Raw genomic sequence first — 17,314 nt, forward strand, 5'->3', positions numbered from 1 at the left:
TTTTGATGTTTTTTTCATTAATTTATATATGTTGGTTATTGGGAAAGTAATTAATACATTGAAATAGATTTGATATATTTATTTATTTAGAAAGAGAAAATAAAAAAGTTAAGTTACACATATTTAAATCAATTATTTCATTAAAAATATTATTTACTTCTTTTTTTTTATTTCCCAGTCTCCTATAAAAACATACTATTTTTCTTAAATAAATGGTATATTATTGTATATTTATTTATTTTTCTTTATAAATCCATATATATATATGTATATATATAATAGACACTATCTCTATGTACTTAATAAATGATATATTATTGTATATTTATTTAAGAAAAAATTATGAGTTGATAATATTGTTCTCCTAAAAAAACTATTTAAATATATTATTTTTTAAAATTGTATCACTATGACTTTATATATTTTTTCTTTATTTGCAAATAGTGTACAAGAAAATATTAATTTTTCTCATAATTTTATAGGAGCATTTTTTAGTTTTATAATAATTTTTTTATAATTTTATAGAAGCATTTTTTTAGTTTTATTTTTCTTCCAATAATTGGTATGTTCTATTATAGTATTTTCATAAAAGTTTTTAAAGTATTTTTTTATTAAAATTAAAGAAAAATTAAATTTATGCTTTATTTTTATTATTGGTATTAAAAATTAATTAAATTCTTGTCTAACAAATTATATAGCATAATTTTTTTTTTCTAGAAAGCATATTATTTTTCTTTCCAAAAACAGGCAAAATACCTAAAAGATATATATGTATTTAATTAAAAAAAAACATTATACGATGCATATATGAAAAAAAAAATACTTTTTTATTGGAGACTATGAAAATAAAAAAAAATAAGTAAATGATAATTTTAATGAAATAATTGATTTAAATAGGTGTAACTTAACTTTTCATTTTCTCTTTTTAAATAAAAATATCAAATCTATTTTAATGTACTGATAATTTACTTTCCCAATAACTAATATATATATATAAAAATTAATTGAAAAAACATCAAAACGTAAAAAGAAGAAAAAAAATGAGCACCTGTTAGAATTCTATTGGTGGAACAGTGAAGGGATAAGGAATTTGGGACAGCTGATTTTTATTTGTAATTACACCAAGATTTGGATGCAATATTTAACCACAAAACACTTTAAACATTTACATATTTTATTTTAGAGCACTCACTTACAACTTCTCCCACACTCTTTTTAGACACTTATATCGTACTCACTTATACTCACACTTTTGAAACACTCTTTAACCACACTTTGCTACAAACTTAGACACACTTGCAAGGGATCCACGGTTCCTATTTATAGTGCTCTAAAGTTGGATGCCACAACTGACTTATATTAGCTAGAATATTCTAGCTTAAACCATTTGGTGTAGCTTCGTAAAACTAGATGATTCTAATGGGCTTGGGACCATTGCTAGATTATGTAAGTTAATATCAAAGGAGTGAAATCAAATTCTTGTTGGTGTGATCAATATGATACCTGCCCCCGATCCATTTTCATTGGAGGATCCATCGACATAAAGTATCCTATAACTTCTTCATCTATTACTCCAGTGCATTCCACTATGAAGTCAGTCAGGGCCTGCCCCTTAATAGTCGTTCTGGGATGATAGGTGTTCTCGAACTGTCCGAGCTCGACGGCCCATTTCAACAATCGACCCAAGACTTCTAGTTTTGATAAGACTTGACGTAGTGGTTGGTCAGTCAGCACATGGATGGGGTGTGCTTGAAAGTAAGGTCGAAGCTTTCGAGATGAGTGGATTAAGCTGAGAGCCAACTTCTCCATTAACGGGTATATCGATTCTGCCCCTAGTAACCTTTTGCTAACATAGTAACCTGGTTTTTGTACCTTCTGATCTTCTCGAACGAGCATGGGGCTGATGGCGTGCTTGGTTGTGGCGAGGTATAGATACGAAATTTCCCCCGTGATAGGTTTTGACAAGATAGGAGGCTCTGCGAGATGCTTCTTGAGCTCCTGAAATGCTAGCTCGCATTCCTCTGTCCACTCGAATTTCTTGCCCCCTCTCAGGAGGTTAAAAAATGGAAGACAACGGTCTGTAGACTTCGAGATAAACCTACTTAATGCCGCCATTCACCCAGTCAAACTCTGGACATCTTTATGTCTTCGAGGTGAGGGCATGTCAATTAATGCATGGATCGTGTCAGGATTAACCTCTACTCCCCGTGCATTCACAATGAAACCCAAAAACTTCCCCGACGACACTCCAAAGGAGCATTTCTGCTTCATCATCGCTAGTGATGATGAGGTCATCAACATATACTAGGACAACTGCGATCTTTGCATCCCTTACTTTGATGAATAAGCTTGAATCTGCATGCTCCATGGTATAACCGCTCTTTACTAAGAACTCAGCAATCTTGCCATACCATGCTCGTGGAGCTTGCTTCAATCCATAGAGCGCCTTTTTCAGTTTACAGACATACTCAGGATGAACTTTATCCTCAAATCCTCTTGGTTGGACCATGTATATTTCTCGATCTAGTTCTCCATGTAGAAAGGCGTTCTTCACATCCATCTGCCATAGTCTCCAGTCTTTACATGCTGCAAGCGCCAACAGGACTCGTACTGTTGTAATCTTGGCAACTGGGCTGAATGTCTCATCATAATCTAGCCCATACTGTTGAGAGAATCCACGAGCTACTAACCGAGCTTTGTATCTTTCAATTGAACCGTCAGGACGAGATTTTACCTTATAGACCCATTTGCACGAAATGGGTTTTGCTTCCTTCGGCTTTGGCACCAGCTCCCAAGTCTGATTCTTCTCTAAAGCAGTTATCTCTTCTTTCATTGCTTCAAGCCACTTGGAGTTCTGGTATGCTTCTTCATATGACTCCGGCTCTCTGAACTTCTCTTCTTCAGCTACAGCAACATTGGCGTATTTGGGATCTGGCTTCCGCGCTCTTGTTGATCTCCGAAGTTCTGGTTGGCCATTGTTTGCTTCATCTTCTGTTCTTTGATGCACTCCTGTTTGCCATGGACTCTGTGTTGTGTCTTCGTTGTCTTCTTCACTTTGTTCTTCTTCATCTATTTCTGGAGTTGAAGGTAACTCAACAATTTGCTCCTCCATCTTCTTCTGCAAATTGTCTTCTATTTCCTTAGAATCTGGCAACTCTTCCTTTTGTGGTGACCACCATGATGAGGCTTCATCAAATACCACATTCCTTGATGTATAACACTTTCCAATATTAGGATCGCAGCACTTCCACCCTTTCCTTTGGCTATCGTATCCCACAAAGATACATCGAATTGCCTTCTTGTCAAATTTGCTACGTAGATGACTTGGCACGAACACGTAGCATACACAGCCAAACACTCGAAAAGTGACTTACTACAGGTTTACAACCCCACAGTTTCTCAAAGGGTGAAATGAACCCTAACTTTGCTTGGGGAAGTCTATTGATCACATGAGCTGCTGTCTTCATACCTTCTGCCCAAAATCTTCCTGGAACATTCTTCGCATGTAGCATGCTTCGACATGTCTCTGCAAGGTGTCGATTCTTCCTCTCAACTACTCCATTCTGTTGTGGTGTATTGGCACATGTGAATTGATGGCGTATGCGGCACTCTCGTAGGTACTGAGAAAATTCATCTGATGTGTATTCACCGCCATTGTCTGTTCGCAGACATTGAATTTTCTTGCCAACTTCTCCTTCGACTATTTCTTTGAATTCTTTAAATTTTGAAAAAGTTTCGAACTTTTCTTTTATAAAGAACACCCATACGTACCGTGAGAAGTCGTCAATGAATGTAACCATGTACCGCATGTCGCTGATCGATGGTTGCTTGACTCACCCGAATACGTCAGAATGAACTAGCTCCAACGGTGCTTTGGCTTTGAACTTTGAGTCTTCATACGGTAATTGATGTGCCTTACCGTATTGGCAGCCAGCACATACAGTCTCTGTTCTAACTTCGAGTTGAGGAAGGCCCTTCAGCATAGATTTCTTTATCATCACCTTGAGTTTATGATAGCTAACATGTCCTAGCCTTGCATGCCACAAATCTGTTGTTTCGTTATTTCGAGTCTTGTCTACATAAGCTGACTCTGCTGACATTACATAGACAGACTCTAAACGTCGTCTTTTCATCATCGGTGTTCCAGAGATCTTAAGGTCTTGATATATCTTGACATCATGAGGACCGAATACGACGTGGTGTCCTGATGTCGTAAGTTGTGCTACTGACAGTAAGTTTTTCTTCATTCCAGGTACATGGTAGACATCCTGGAGTGATACTTCTTTTGTACTGAATCTCGGCGTGATTGTTGTTTTACCGATGTGAACAATCGGTAATCTTGAGTTGTTGGCTGTTACCACTACACGACCACCTTTATATTCTGTTATGTTCTGCAGCTTCTCTTCGTCTCCTGTCATATGATTTGAACAGCCAGAGTCAACTATCCAATCATTATTGTAGTCGATCTTTCCTGGAACAGTAGCTGCTAGAGCTAATTCTTCTTCCTCCACAGCGAAAGATGCTTCTGCGTCCCATTCTTCATCGCTTGTCTTTTCTGCATTTGACGTGGTTGCATTACCTTCTGCAGTTTTCTTCTTGAACCAGCAACTTTTAGCCATGTGGCCATACTTTCCACAATTGTAGCATTTTCCATCAAATTTATTGTTATTCTTTGACTGGCCACGCTGGTTGTCTTTCTTTTGAGCTCCCCCTATTTGGGAGCTTCCATGATGACTATCCTTGTCATCATTTTTCTTAAAAAATTTGCTAGCATTTGGTCGAGATCGACATTTCTTATCACCACTAAAGAGTGCTTCTTCGTCACTCTTTAATGAGATTCCAGATGTTTGCTTAGCTAACGCTTCTTGGTCAGCTAGCAAGTTTTCCATTTCAACAAGAGAAGGTTGGGTTGGCCAACCTTGTATTGCAGCAATAAAAGTTCTAAATTCCGGCCTTAATCCATGAATAATAATTCTTCTAATTCTAGCATCTGACATGCTAGCAGCAGAGTCTAATGCAGAGATTTCGCAACAAAGAGATTTTACCTTGGTGAAGTATTGATTGATCGTCATGTCACGCTGCCTGATTGAGAGAAGCTCATTCTCCAAAAGCTGCAATCTCATATCATTCTTCTTGGTGAATAGTGATGCGAAAGTATCCCACGCTTCCTTCGGTGTCTTCGCCGGCCTGATGTGCTTCAACATTTCATCTTCAACTGTGGTCTGAATCGCAAACATGGCTTTGCCCGCTTTAATCTTCCATTTCTTCAAAGTGGTTGCATCCTCCGGTTGTGTGACTTCATTGCCACCAACGATCTCCCACAGGTCTTGGCCTTGGAGATATGCCTCCATGTGCATCGACCACGTGTTGTAATTTTGGTTGTTAACTTTCTTAATTCCACCGACCACTTGAAGGTCACCCATCGTGCAAACTCTGTAGTACTAAACCACACACGATCACTCTAAGAAACTCAACAAAGGACTCTTTCGGTACGACCCCGATCCGGCTCTGATACCACTTGTTGGACGCCACAACACGTGAAAACGTAATTACTTTATTGATACAAAAGTAATTACACCAAGACTTGATTACAATTCTTGACCACACACACTAAACACTCTAGCTTACACTCTTTGGAACACTTTTAGACGCACTTTGTGTACTCACTCTTTGACTCACTTTTGGGACACTCACTTTTCTACTACCTTGGATACATATTACATTTATATTTATAGGCTACCAAGGAAACATCTACATCTTTCTTTCTAACTTTATAATTTATTTAACTACTTTCTTCATTTTTCTAAATGTTTCTAGAACTTTCTATATTGTCTATTTAGTTCTAAGCTATTCAAGAACTTTCTAGAATGTTCTATGTTCTTCCTAGTATATTCTAGAACATTCTAGAATTCTAGAGCATTCTAGAAACGGTAATGACTTTTAACATGTTCTACATAGAGAAAGTCTCAAAACAACAAAGGTTACCATAAGAGAAAGGAACTCCATTATTTTCAAGCTCATGATGGTGTCAACGTTACCATTTAATCGAACATTATAATGATATAACTTAGGAGAGACACAGCAACGGAATTAACCCCATTATTTTCAAGTTCATCATAATATTGGAGGTACTTTTCAGGCAACTTCTTGTAAAATCATAGTCACACTCAGGCATGGAAAAATGCATGTGGTATTGAACGCCCTTATAATAAAATATCTTTTATTTGTTATTTAAGCCATTCAAAAATTCTTTCTCGGTAATAAAATATCAAAGACCTCTGTCATATTCATTAGACAATAGATATTTTTATTCCAATTTTATTTTTTATTTTTAATATTTGTAAAAAATGAATATAGGACAGAACCGAAGATGGGTCTTCAATTTGCATTTTAATAATGCAAATGAATTACATGAATTATAATCCCATTGTTTTCAAGTTCATGTGGTAGTGAACGCTCTTAACCCCACATTTGAATCAATGGTAATGGTGAATATTTAGTTAACTTTATCAAAATATACACGTAATGTTGATGACGGAATTCGACATGAAGAAAAGTACACAAGTATACATGAGTACGCAATGTGCAGGTTGACCAAATCCACATTCGGACCAGCCTTGTTAAATAACCAAATACATCAAGTAAACATTGGTGCAGAAAGCATCATAATACTAGTTGGTTCAGCTCACACTTAACTCATGCCACTCTTGTTCTTGCACGTGTCTTGACATTGGTTTAGTCTGTTAAGCCAGTTAGTTTCGGTTTCTTGGTTTTAGTTGAGTCTGTCATTCTGTTATGTTATGATTGGTCCCTTGTGTCTATTTAAGTGTATTTGTTTCATTGTAATAACAAAGTGTGACATAAGTGAGATCATGGTAATACTAAGAAATAGAGAGTGAAGCCGAGAGAGAGAATAAATTTGGTGTTGTTTAATCTTTTGTTTGATTATGTTTTGGTATAGTTTGGTGGCCTTGCCATCTCAATCCACTATTATCAAAGAGTTACAGACTACAAGAGAACAATGGTGGTGCAATGAATACAAACCCTCAGCTAACACACACAGGTTTGTTCACTTATAACTTGTATTACAATGTTTCTTTCTCACACCATTTCTGAACTTCTCTTCCCTCTTTTTCTCCATACAAAACGAATAATTCTGTAACAAACTCGTCCTTTCCAGCCACCTGCCCTACAATTTTTCAACAACTCAGTCAATCATTAGCATCAGAGGTGTAATCATCAAATTCTGCAGCTCCACGCATACCAACAGCAAATTCTAGTTGTCTAACAAATTCTGCAGCTCCATCTTTTTTCCACAGTTGAGTTGTTTGCTCAATGTGGACTCAATGTGATCCTCACCAATGTTGCTCAAGAGGATTGTTCGAAGACCGTGAGACATTAACACATAATGATTCTACAGATTGTTCATTCACTCATCCTTGCTTTCCCATTGGCTGCAATTGCACAATAACATGAGCTTCCATGCTCTTTGCAGAGAAATTCATGGGCCAAATCTGCATTCCAACATGTGAGAGACATCTTTAAATAACAACTATTATAATTCATTAGTATATACAATAGATTTATTTCAAATAAACTAAAAGGTTTTTGAAGATCACTTACTAAGTTCATAGTCATTTAGAACATCTCACAAAATTTCAAGAAATTCCGAATAATTTACGATGCCAAAAACAAAGTTCAAACAGTTTGTTGCACATGTGCAATCAAAAATAGGCACGAGTGAAAATGACTACAATATACACTGTGATAGTGAAAAATTAGAATTTATATAACTATACACATACTGAAATGAACTTTTGTCAACACTGTAATCTTTCCTATGAATATATATTTATATAAGTTAGATTAAGTAATAAAAAGATAACATAATTTTTTAAATATAAATGATAAAAAATTTAATAAAATTTAAGTTTATGTATTATATACTTTCAAGTCAGGAGCTAACAGTAGCACTCAAGCCTGTAGATCCATTTTCTGTTGCATAGTCTTTCACATTTTGCCAACTTAGATGGATCTGCACCCTCTAGTATATCCACAGTTTTACCATCCAAGCAAAACAGAACATTTGTATTACAGTGAGAAAAAAGCAAGCATTTACTTAACTGCTAAAGCCATAAAAGGAAAAATGGTTACCAAGAAAAAACTATTCCCAATTCAAATTATTTGTTTTGTTTACTTATATGAGTAAATTTTTGGTACCATAAATTTTGAGGAGTTCCATATAGTAATTTGAGTCCATTACAATGATGACTTAGTTATATATGATACTAATAAAGTAGGCATAATCACCAAATATTCTCAAATTAGCTAAACCAATTCAGAAAGTGACAACTACAAAAAAGATCTGAAGGTTAATTCATTTTTTAAACTTATCATACTCCCCATCAGAAATTATCTCATACTCCCCATCAAAAAACAGAAGATGAACTCAAGACTATTTTTCACTCACTACATATAATATCACTGTGAACAAAAGTCAAGACTAGCAGAGCAGGCTGTCGCAAGAGCTAGGCTACTAAGAGCAGTTGCCTAAGACTACGTGATACATATAGAAATGATATCATACATTCATAGTTTATCATAAATAAGTGTGTTACAAATCAGAGTGTAAATAAAGAAAAGAAAAAGACAGATGAAAATGATGATCTTTCTTATAGATTCAATGAAAATATTACAAAGCATAGTATTTAAAGCTACTGAAAAGCAACAAGTAACTGACATTGATAGCAGAACTAACTGAACGAACATAGTAACTGACAAGCAATAAGTACAACATAAAGCAACAAACTCCGATTTGTTGTATGAATTCTCATCGCGCCTCAACCAAATGCATCAAGTAAACAAAGAAACTAACTAGGCAGACCATTGATGCATACAACATCATAGTGCTGTTATGTAAAGTAAATGATCATGAAGAAGTTGCAGAGAAATAAAGAGTGATTCAAGGGAAGAAAAAATCATCTAGCTACGAGAGTTGTCATGCCTTGTTTTTAAGCTCCAAAACTATATCACAACCATCTCTGAGTTCACCTTTGTAATAAAGCTGAGACTTTGATCAGTCCTTGGCTCACTTCCTCGTCATATTGGAGTTAGGGCCACGTAATTAGGAGCTACTTAGTGTCATGAGTAGCTCATAACTCTGCAAGCTTGTTAGTACATTCGAAACTTAGCCAACACAATGGTGACCTTCATGTTGTCAGAAGTATCAAGCTCAATAACAAAAATTATCAAATAGGCAACCTGTAAGAATCTTACATGCAAGCTTAAGATCTTGGGAGGTTGTTAGAGGCAATGAAGTCATGGAACCAGAATTTGGTAAGGTTATGTTTGTGATCAAAGACCACAATAGAAGAATAAATGCTTGAACACTACTTAAGAAGGGTAGAAATACCTAAGGAAGTTTGGGACACCTTCAAAACACTATTCTCAAAGAAAAATGACACAAAATTACTACCCTCGAAAATGAGTTTTAATCTATTACTCAGCCATATCTTCAACATTGTAAAACAAATAATAATAATGAAAAAAAATTGGTATGCTTTAAAAGAGAAGTGAGAAAGAGAGAGAGAGAGAGAGAGAAATCCCCATTTAAGATGTAAATCCTCTGGGTTAAACCTACTGTTATACTGTTGATAATGGAATTCGACATGAAGAAAAGTACACAAGTATTATTGAGTACGCAATGTGAAGGTTGACCAAATCCACATTCGGGCCAGCCTTGTTAAATAACCAAATACATCGAGTAAACAAAGAAGCCAAATAGACAGACCTTTGATGCAGAAAACATCATAATACTTGTTGGTTCAGCTCACACTTAACTCATGCCACTCTTGTTCTTGCACGTGTCTTGACATTGGTTTAGTCTGTTAAGCCAGTTAGTTTCGGTTTCTTGGTTTTAGTTGAGTCTGTCATTCTGTTATGTTATGATTGGTCCCTTGTGTCTATTTAAGTGTATTTTTTTCATTGTAATAAAAAGTGTGACATAAGTGAGATCATGGTAATACTAAGAAATAGAGAGTGAAACCGAGAGAGAGAGAGAGAACAAAAGTTGTGTTTCTCTGTGTTGTATAGAGTTGTGTTGGAGGGGTTCGTTCAAGTTGCCTTAGTGCTGTAATAGCTGACTTCAAGATTGATAGTGCAAGAACTGAACTCATTTTCAAGGATTAGACTCTCTGCATTGGAGAGTTGAACCTCTATAAATTTGGTGTTGTTTACTCTTTTGTTTGATTATGTTTTGGTATAGTTTGTTCTTGTGATTTCTGCATTATTGGTTTGTGGTTGTGCAGAAAATTTGAGATTGGGGTTGGTGAAAGCCAACTATACTATTATAATGATCATCAAGATGTTACAGAGGACTAAGTGACAATTGAAGGGAAAAAAAATCAGATGTGACAAACTCATCTAGCTACACAAAGATAAACCAAGCAGCAAAAGAATTGGTTACTGACATATGTTAAAAATTTAAGCTTGCAAACATTATTAATTAATATGGGATAGCTGTATCATAACATTCAGACCACAATTTCTGAAAACTGTGCAAACCAAAATTTCTACTCTAACAAAGTAGATTCAAGCTCTCTGTTGTTTTGAAAGGTTGCCCAGTTTGAAAAGACTTTCAGTCCCTGCCTCACTTCCTCAAGGGACCCAAAAGGCCACCTATGAATTTGACTTGGCTTCTTCTACAAAACGTTTGGATAATGGCAATCCTTCGAGTCCAGTTTAGTTTATGTTATGCAGCAAACATGGACTTCAAATGTTCTCAGAGATCTACAACAACCAAATCACACCTAAACCAAATACCAAACACTGCAGACAGAAAAATAATGCAGCAATGAGAAGTAAAGAAAACACAGGGGAGTTTATACTGGTTCAGAGCAGTAAAGTCTCCTAAGTCCAGTTTGGTGGCCTTGCCATCTCAATCCACTATTATCAAAGAGTTCCAGACTACAAGAGAAAAATGGTGGTGCAATGAATACAAACCCTCAGCTAACACACACAGGTTTGTACACTTATAACTTGTATTACAAAGTTTCTTTCTCACACCATTTCTGAACTTCTCTTCTCTCTTTTTCTCTATACAAAATGAATAATTGTCTAACAAATTTACGTTGTAATAAAGCTGAGATAAGGTTGGCCAGTTTGTAAAGACTTTGATCAGTCCTTGCCTCACTTCCTCCTCATTTGAAATATCGAAAGGCCCCAAAAGGCTGAAACCACATGAAGGAGCATCTGGTGTACCTTCCATGAAGAGCATTGCTGGTGAATAAGCAACCACTTTCTTTAACCCATCTTCAAGAGACGCCTGGATGATCTGGTTGATAGGAATAGCCATGCATGCTTAGTATCATTGCAGCCACTAAATGGGACAACTTCATTCAAGAAGATAGGGGAAAACGTTTGTCACTGATAAATGTGTTATTGTATAATTTATGTAGTTATAGAACAAGTTCACACGACTTGAAGACATGAAGAATCACTATTTGTAAGCAAAATGGACTCCAAACTTCAATTGTTTTAGAGATATACAAACATAGAGAGGCAAACTGTTTTTTGTTTTAAGGAAAGTGTGTCTTTGTTATCTTTTCATTGAAATCTTAGAATATTATTAATTTCATCTTTTATGATTCTTTTTGGTACATGTATTTGTTTTTTGGTATCTTATTCTTGGGTGTTCTGTTCTTTCCTTTGCTTTCCATGGCTGATCCAAGATCAACACCTCATTAGGCCCAAATCAAAAGCCAAGACCAAACTCAATCTTTGATTTTGAGTATGCCATTGTTGGATTACTTAGCAGCTACTCTTTGCTCTTTGAAGTCCCTAGAGGTCTCTAAGCTAAAGTCCAAGTTGCTCTTATTTACTTGGAGAGCAAGTTCATCTAGCACTTGGTAGTTTTATTGTATAAAACAAATGTTATTAACTGAACTCAAAGAGAAAGAAAAAAAAAAAAAGCAAAGAGATGAAGAGAGAAAGAGAGGAGCTAGGTATATTACAAAAGAAGAGCAAATGTTTACTTGCAAGAAAAATAATCAGTCAAGCCTTATAAAAGGCAAAAGATAATAAAATAACATAAAAGATTAAAATAGCCTTAAGATAATAACTCTAACATTAGCTATACTTTTCTTTGATAAGAAATAAATTTTTATTCAATTTTTCATGTTTTGTCGTGTTCAACAATTGGTACCAAAATCATGATATCAGAGTTGGGGCCGTGTAATTAGGAGTTTCTTAGTGTCATGAGTAGCTCATAACTCTGCAAGCTAGTTGGCACACTCGAAACTTAGCCAACACAATGGTGACCTTCATGTTGTCAGAAGTATCAAGATCAAATAGGCAAGGTTAAGATCTTGGGGAGATTGTTAGTGGCAATGAAGTTCCTCCACTTTGAAAAAGTGAAAAGTCAAATTTGGTAAGGTTATGTTTGTGATCAAAGACCACAATAGAAGAATAAATGCTTGAACACTACTTAATAAGGGTAGAAATACCTAAGGAAGCTTGGGACACCTTCAAAGCACTATTCTCAAAGAAAAATGATACAAAATTACCACTCTCGAAAATGAGTTGTTGTTATCTATTTCTCAGCCATATCTTCAACATTGTAAATATGATTTTTTTTAATTGACTTCATATTTTATTTATATATATATATATATTGGGATTAGAAACACCTTAAAATGAACCTTTAATTTTAAAAAATATTTGGGCAAAACAGAGAAAAAATTGCCCAATTTCTGACTTCTATTCTATTCCAACCAACCTTAGGCAAGCACGTTCAAAAGTTTCAAATTCACTTCAAATGCAAGCCAAACCTTAAAATTGACAGTAAAAACACAATAATAATAATAATGAAAAAAAAAATTGGTATGCTTTAAAAGAGAAGTGAGAAAGAGAGGGAGAGAGAGGAGAAATACCCATTTAAGATGTAAATCCTCTGGGTTAAACCTCAGTGACAAAGTTCTATTCATATGCAACCCACCAATAATCATTACAATTTTGAATGAAATTATTAAACAAAACTTGTAATGATTCAAAGGTCTCAAAATTTACATGGCAAACTTTGATTTGTTGTATGAATTTTCATCGCGGTTCAACATCTGTAATGCATGTATTGCATGATAGGGAATGATCTCCTTTCCACAAATCTGTGTCAGCAAAATAAGCTGGTGGTTTGGGCTGAGGCAATACTCTCTCGCCACTCAACATTAGAATAACATAAGACATGTTAGGCCTATCAATAGGATTTTGTTGCACACACAAGAGACCAATGTGAATGCAGCGCAATGCTTCTTCCATGTTCTTGTATGGATCTTCTAACAAGCACTTGTCAATAAGCTTAAATGTTTCGCCTTCCTTCATCAAAGTCCAGGCCTTGCAAATATAATCAAAACAAAAATAGAAAGAAGCAACTCTTAATGTGACAAATTTATCCAACTTATCAGATTTCAAATGATTTTTTTCGTATGTAAGCTTACCAATCCAACGAGGTTAAGACTGCCATTTTCATCGTAGAAGCCTCTACCTTTCTTTTCACTTACTATCTCTAACATCAATATGCCAAAGCTAAATACATCAGACTTTATTGAGAATAATCCATTGAAAGCATATTCTAGCGCCATATAACCACTGAATTTGGATAGCATTATTAATTAGTATACAAATGATTATATTGAAGTTACTAAAAGAGGTTTTTTAAAATCACTTACTAGGTTCCTTCTACTTTGTTTGTGTTTCCTTCCATTTGGTCTCCACCAAAAGTTCTAGCCATGCCAAAGTCTGAAATTTTGGGGATCATCGCCTCATCAAGTAACACATTACTAGCTTTGAGATCTCGATGAATAATTCTCAATCTGGAATCATGATGTAGATAGAGAAGCCCCTTAGCAATTCCACATATAATTTCGAAGCGCTTAGGCCATAGTATTAGTCTGCTTTGCCTTTCATCTGCAAATGTTGACTTGTACTTTAAGCAAAAAATTTGCAAATCATATATATAGAACATCACATGTATTAATTAAAACCCCAGAAAATACAATGAGAAAACCCTTCCAAAGCCTCTCTATACAATCTTGTAAAGCTAGTGTTACAACCTCTCTTTTTGTCTGTCTCTTTACCATCAAATCAAAATATATATGAGCTAGAAATTAGTGGCACAACTTCAACAACAGTAGTGGCTGTACTAATTATTAAATTTCTGTCTGTTTTTCCAATTTATAATTTGCAAATTTCCTATCCAATCCACTCATATCGTGTCTCAAGGCAGGTTATTATATATTCACAAGTACAATGCTTTTGTTTTGTTCAAAATGCCCTCTTAAGTATAGAATGATCTACTCTACATGTGTCTTCAAACTCAGCATTTTCTTCAAGTTCTATTCAGTTTCTTATGTATTTAAATTTTATACCAAGAGGGTTGTTTAAAACTTAATGACATTGTTAGTAATAAAAACTCGTTGATTTCTTTAAAAATTTGTACTTGGACAAAAAGTTTCCACCGCTAATGCATAAAAGAAAATGGTAGAGACTGTTACCAGAAGAGTATCTCCTCCTGCGAATGTAAAAGCCAACTAGAAACGTGCCACCAACTAATCCAACGATGATAGCTGTAATTATCAATGTTCTCTCCACGTTGACCTTACGATCAGTTCTTGCTTTTTCATGATTAACTTTTGGAGCAGAGAAAAACAAATATTAGAAAATCCATGCAGAACATACTAGTTATAACCAAAACAGAATACACTTGAACTTTATATGGATCTAAAATTTTCAAGCTGCAGTTTACCTATTTCAGAAAATTCTTGGTTTTAACGGTTTTTATTTTTTAAAGGTTAACTTTAACGCAATATTCTTATATTTAAGAAAATATTCTTATATTTAACTGTAGTTTGTAAACACTTAAACTTAAATAAAATAAATAAATAATTAAAAAAATTAAAATAAGATATTTTTAGATATTTTATCATAATAAATATTTAAAAATAATAAATAATTAAACAAATTAAAATATGATATTTTTGAGATATTTTATAATGGTAATTATTTAAAAATAATAAAATCATATGTTTTATAATTTCAATAATATTTAATTAAACTTAAATTCACTTATTATAATAATATTATATTAAACATATAATATAATCTACTGTAAATTAGCAACAATTTTGAAAAAAAAAAAACTAGCAAGAAACTTAAATTTAAAATTTACGTATAATATTTAATAATTATATTAAATATATAATATATAATCTATTGTTGTCACTTCCATATACTTAAACAAAAATAAATAAATTATTTAATTAAAATAACATATTTATTTCAAATTTATATGACATTAATATAAATTTGATAAAAATAATTAATAAATTCTATAAATAAAACTAAGTAAACGTGCATATTGCGCGTTGCTTGTATCTAGTATATATATATATATATACTAGGATGTGAATTTCAAGATTTATTCCCCGCAGACTTGCCAGGGTTGCCGCCACATCGAGAGATCGAGTTTGTTATAGAGTTGGCGCCAAGGGTGGAGCCGATATCTAGGACACCTTATAGAATGGTTCCGGCAGAGTTGAAGGAACAGAAGATTCATTTGCAAGAGTTATTGGATTTGAGGTTCATCAAACCGAGTTTTTCACCATGGGGTGCTCTAATATTGTTTGTCAAGAAGAAGGATGAATCGTTAAGGATGTGTATTGACTACAGAGAGTTGAACAAGCTAACCATTAAGAACAGGTACCCACTACCTAGGATTACCGACTTGTTTGACCAGCTACAGGGGAAGACAGTGTTTTCTAAAATTGACCTTTGGTCAAGCTACCACCAGTTAAGGATTAAAAAGAAGGACATACCAAAGACCACTTTCGGAATGAGGTATGAACACTATGAATTCCTGGTTATGTACTTTGGATTAACTAACGCCCCAGCAGCCTTTATAGATATGATGAATAGGGTCTTCAAGGATTATTTGGACAAGTTTGTGATCGTATTCATTGATGACATACTGGTGTACTCCCAGTCAGAGACAGAACACGAGCAACATCTACGACTGGTATTACAGCGGTTGAGGGAACATAGGTTATATGGTAAGTTCAGCAAGTGTGAGTTTTGGCTACCGCAAGTAACATTTCTGGGTCACATTGTCAGTAAAGAGGGGATTCTGTTTGACCCAAGTAAGATTGAGGTAGTGAGAGATTGCCTAGGCCGGGCAGTGTACCAAAAGTTAAGAGCTTCTTGGGATTGGCAAGGTACTACCGGCGATTGATCAAGGGGTTCTTCAGGATAGCCACACGAGGAACTTTGTTGGATCAATGTAACCACCTTGAAGGCTACTTCTTCTTCAGGTCCTTAGTGATGGTTCTTGTTGATAACCTATTGGGCATGTTATCCAATTGTGATAGGAATGACACCCACTAGGGCTGAGCATTGGGCGGGTTGGTCGGGTTACAAGACATTTTTACCCGTCCAATATCATAATCGGGTTAGCAAAAGTGACCCGTAACTTGCCCAATTAAGAAAAAAAAAATTTTAACCCGTCCAATAATTTTGGCGGGTTGGTCGGGCTAACCCGCCCAAACTGAAATTGTATTTTTTTTTGGGCGGGTTGGTCGGGTCAACCCGCCCAAACAAAAGTGGTATTTTTTTTTTTACATTTTTGTAATTTTTTTGTTTTAAATACTAGTACTAATAATGTGAAGTTTATCTTTTTAAGCTTAAAATAATATTTTAAATTTATAGTAAAAAAATTAAAACAAAACTTAATTAATTTATATATTTATTTGAATATATTAAAAATAATAAATTCTTAATTGGGCGGGTTGAGTTATATTGGGTGGGTTGATAATTATTTTCAACCCGCCCAATGTAACAATTAGGCGGTTTAAATTTTGGTCGGTTTATTTGGGTTGCATTTTTTGGCGGTTTTTTCAGGTTAGTTTGGGAGGATTATTCGGGTTGTAAAAATTTCTGCACAACCCTAACACCCACAAATTTGGCTCTAGAACTAAACGACATGATTCATTAAGACCATGTTGTCGTATAGAGACAACATGTACTAAGTATTAGTAGTAAAATTTAAATACAATGACATGGATTTAAAAAGGAAAAAAAAAACATTTATATCGTTATCATAATTATGATAACTTGAAAATAATCAAAATCTTGTTCAACTATTAAATGACACAATCTAAGATTTTAATATTAACTTAATGATAACTTTGGAAATAATTAAAATTTAATTTAACGATTAATTGATGATTCGAGCTAGTGCATCTCACATTTTCAAAAGGGAAATCTGGGG

General features: G+C 34.5%; 1 protein-coding gene across 1 annotated transcript; it reads right to left on the minus strand.

Moving 5' to 3' along the window:
- Positions 1-12,917: 12,917 nt before the first annotated feature.
- On the minus strand, positions 12,918-13,615 carry LOC133789212 (G-type lectin S-receptor-like serine/threonine-protein kinase At4g27290). Its single transcript, XM_062226979.1, has 2 exons — positions 13,491-13,615; positions 12,918-13,386 (listed from the first exon to the last, which is right to left on the minus strand). Exons 1-2 carry the CDS (start codon positions 13,563-13,565, stop codon positions 13,096-13,098), a joined length of 366 nt encoding a protein of 121 aa, XP_062082963.1. The 5' UTR covers positions 13,566-13,615; the 3' UTR covers positions 12,918-13,095.
- Positions 13,616-17,314: the final 3,699 nt, after the last annotated feature.

Source organism: Humulus lupulus, chromosome 7 (genome assembly GCF_963169125.1).
Source record: "Humulus lupulus chromosome 7, drHumLupu1.1, whole genome shotgun sequence".
Lineage (NCBI taxonomy): Eukaryota > Viridiplantae > Streptophyta > Magnoliopsida > Rosales > Cannabaceae > Humulus > Humulus lupulus.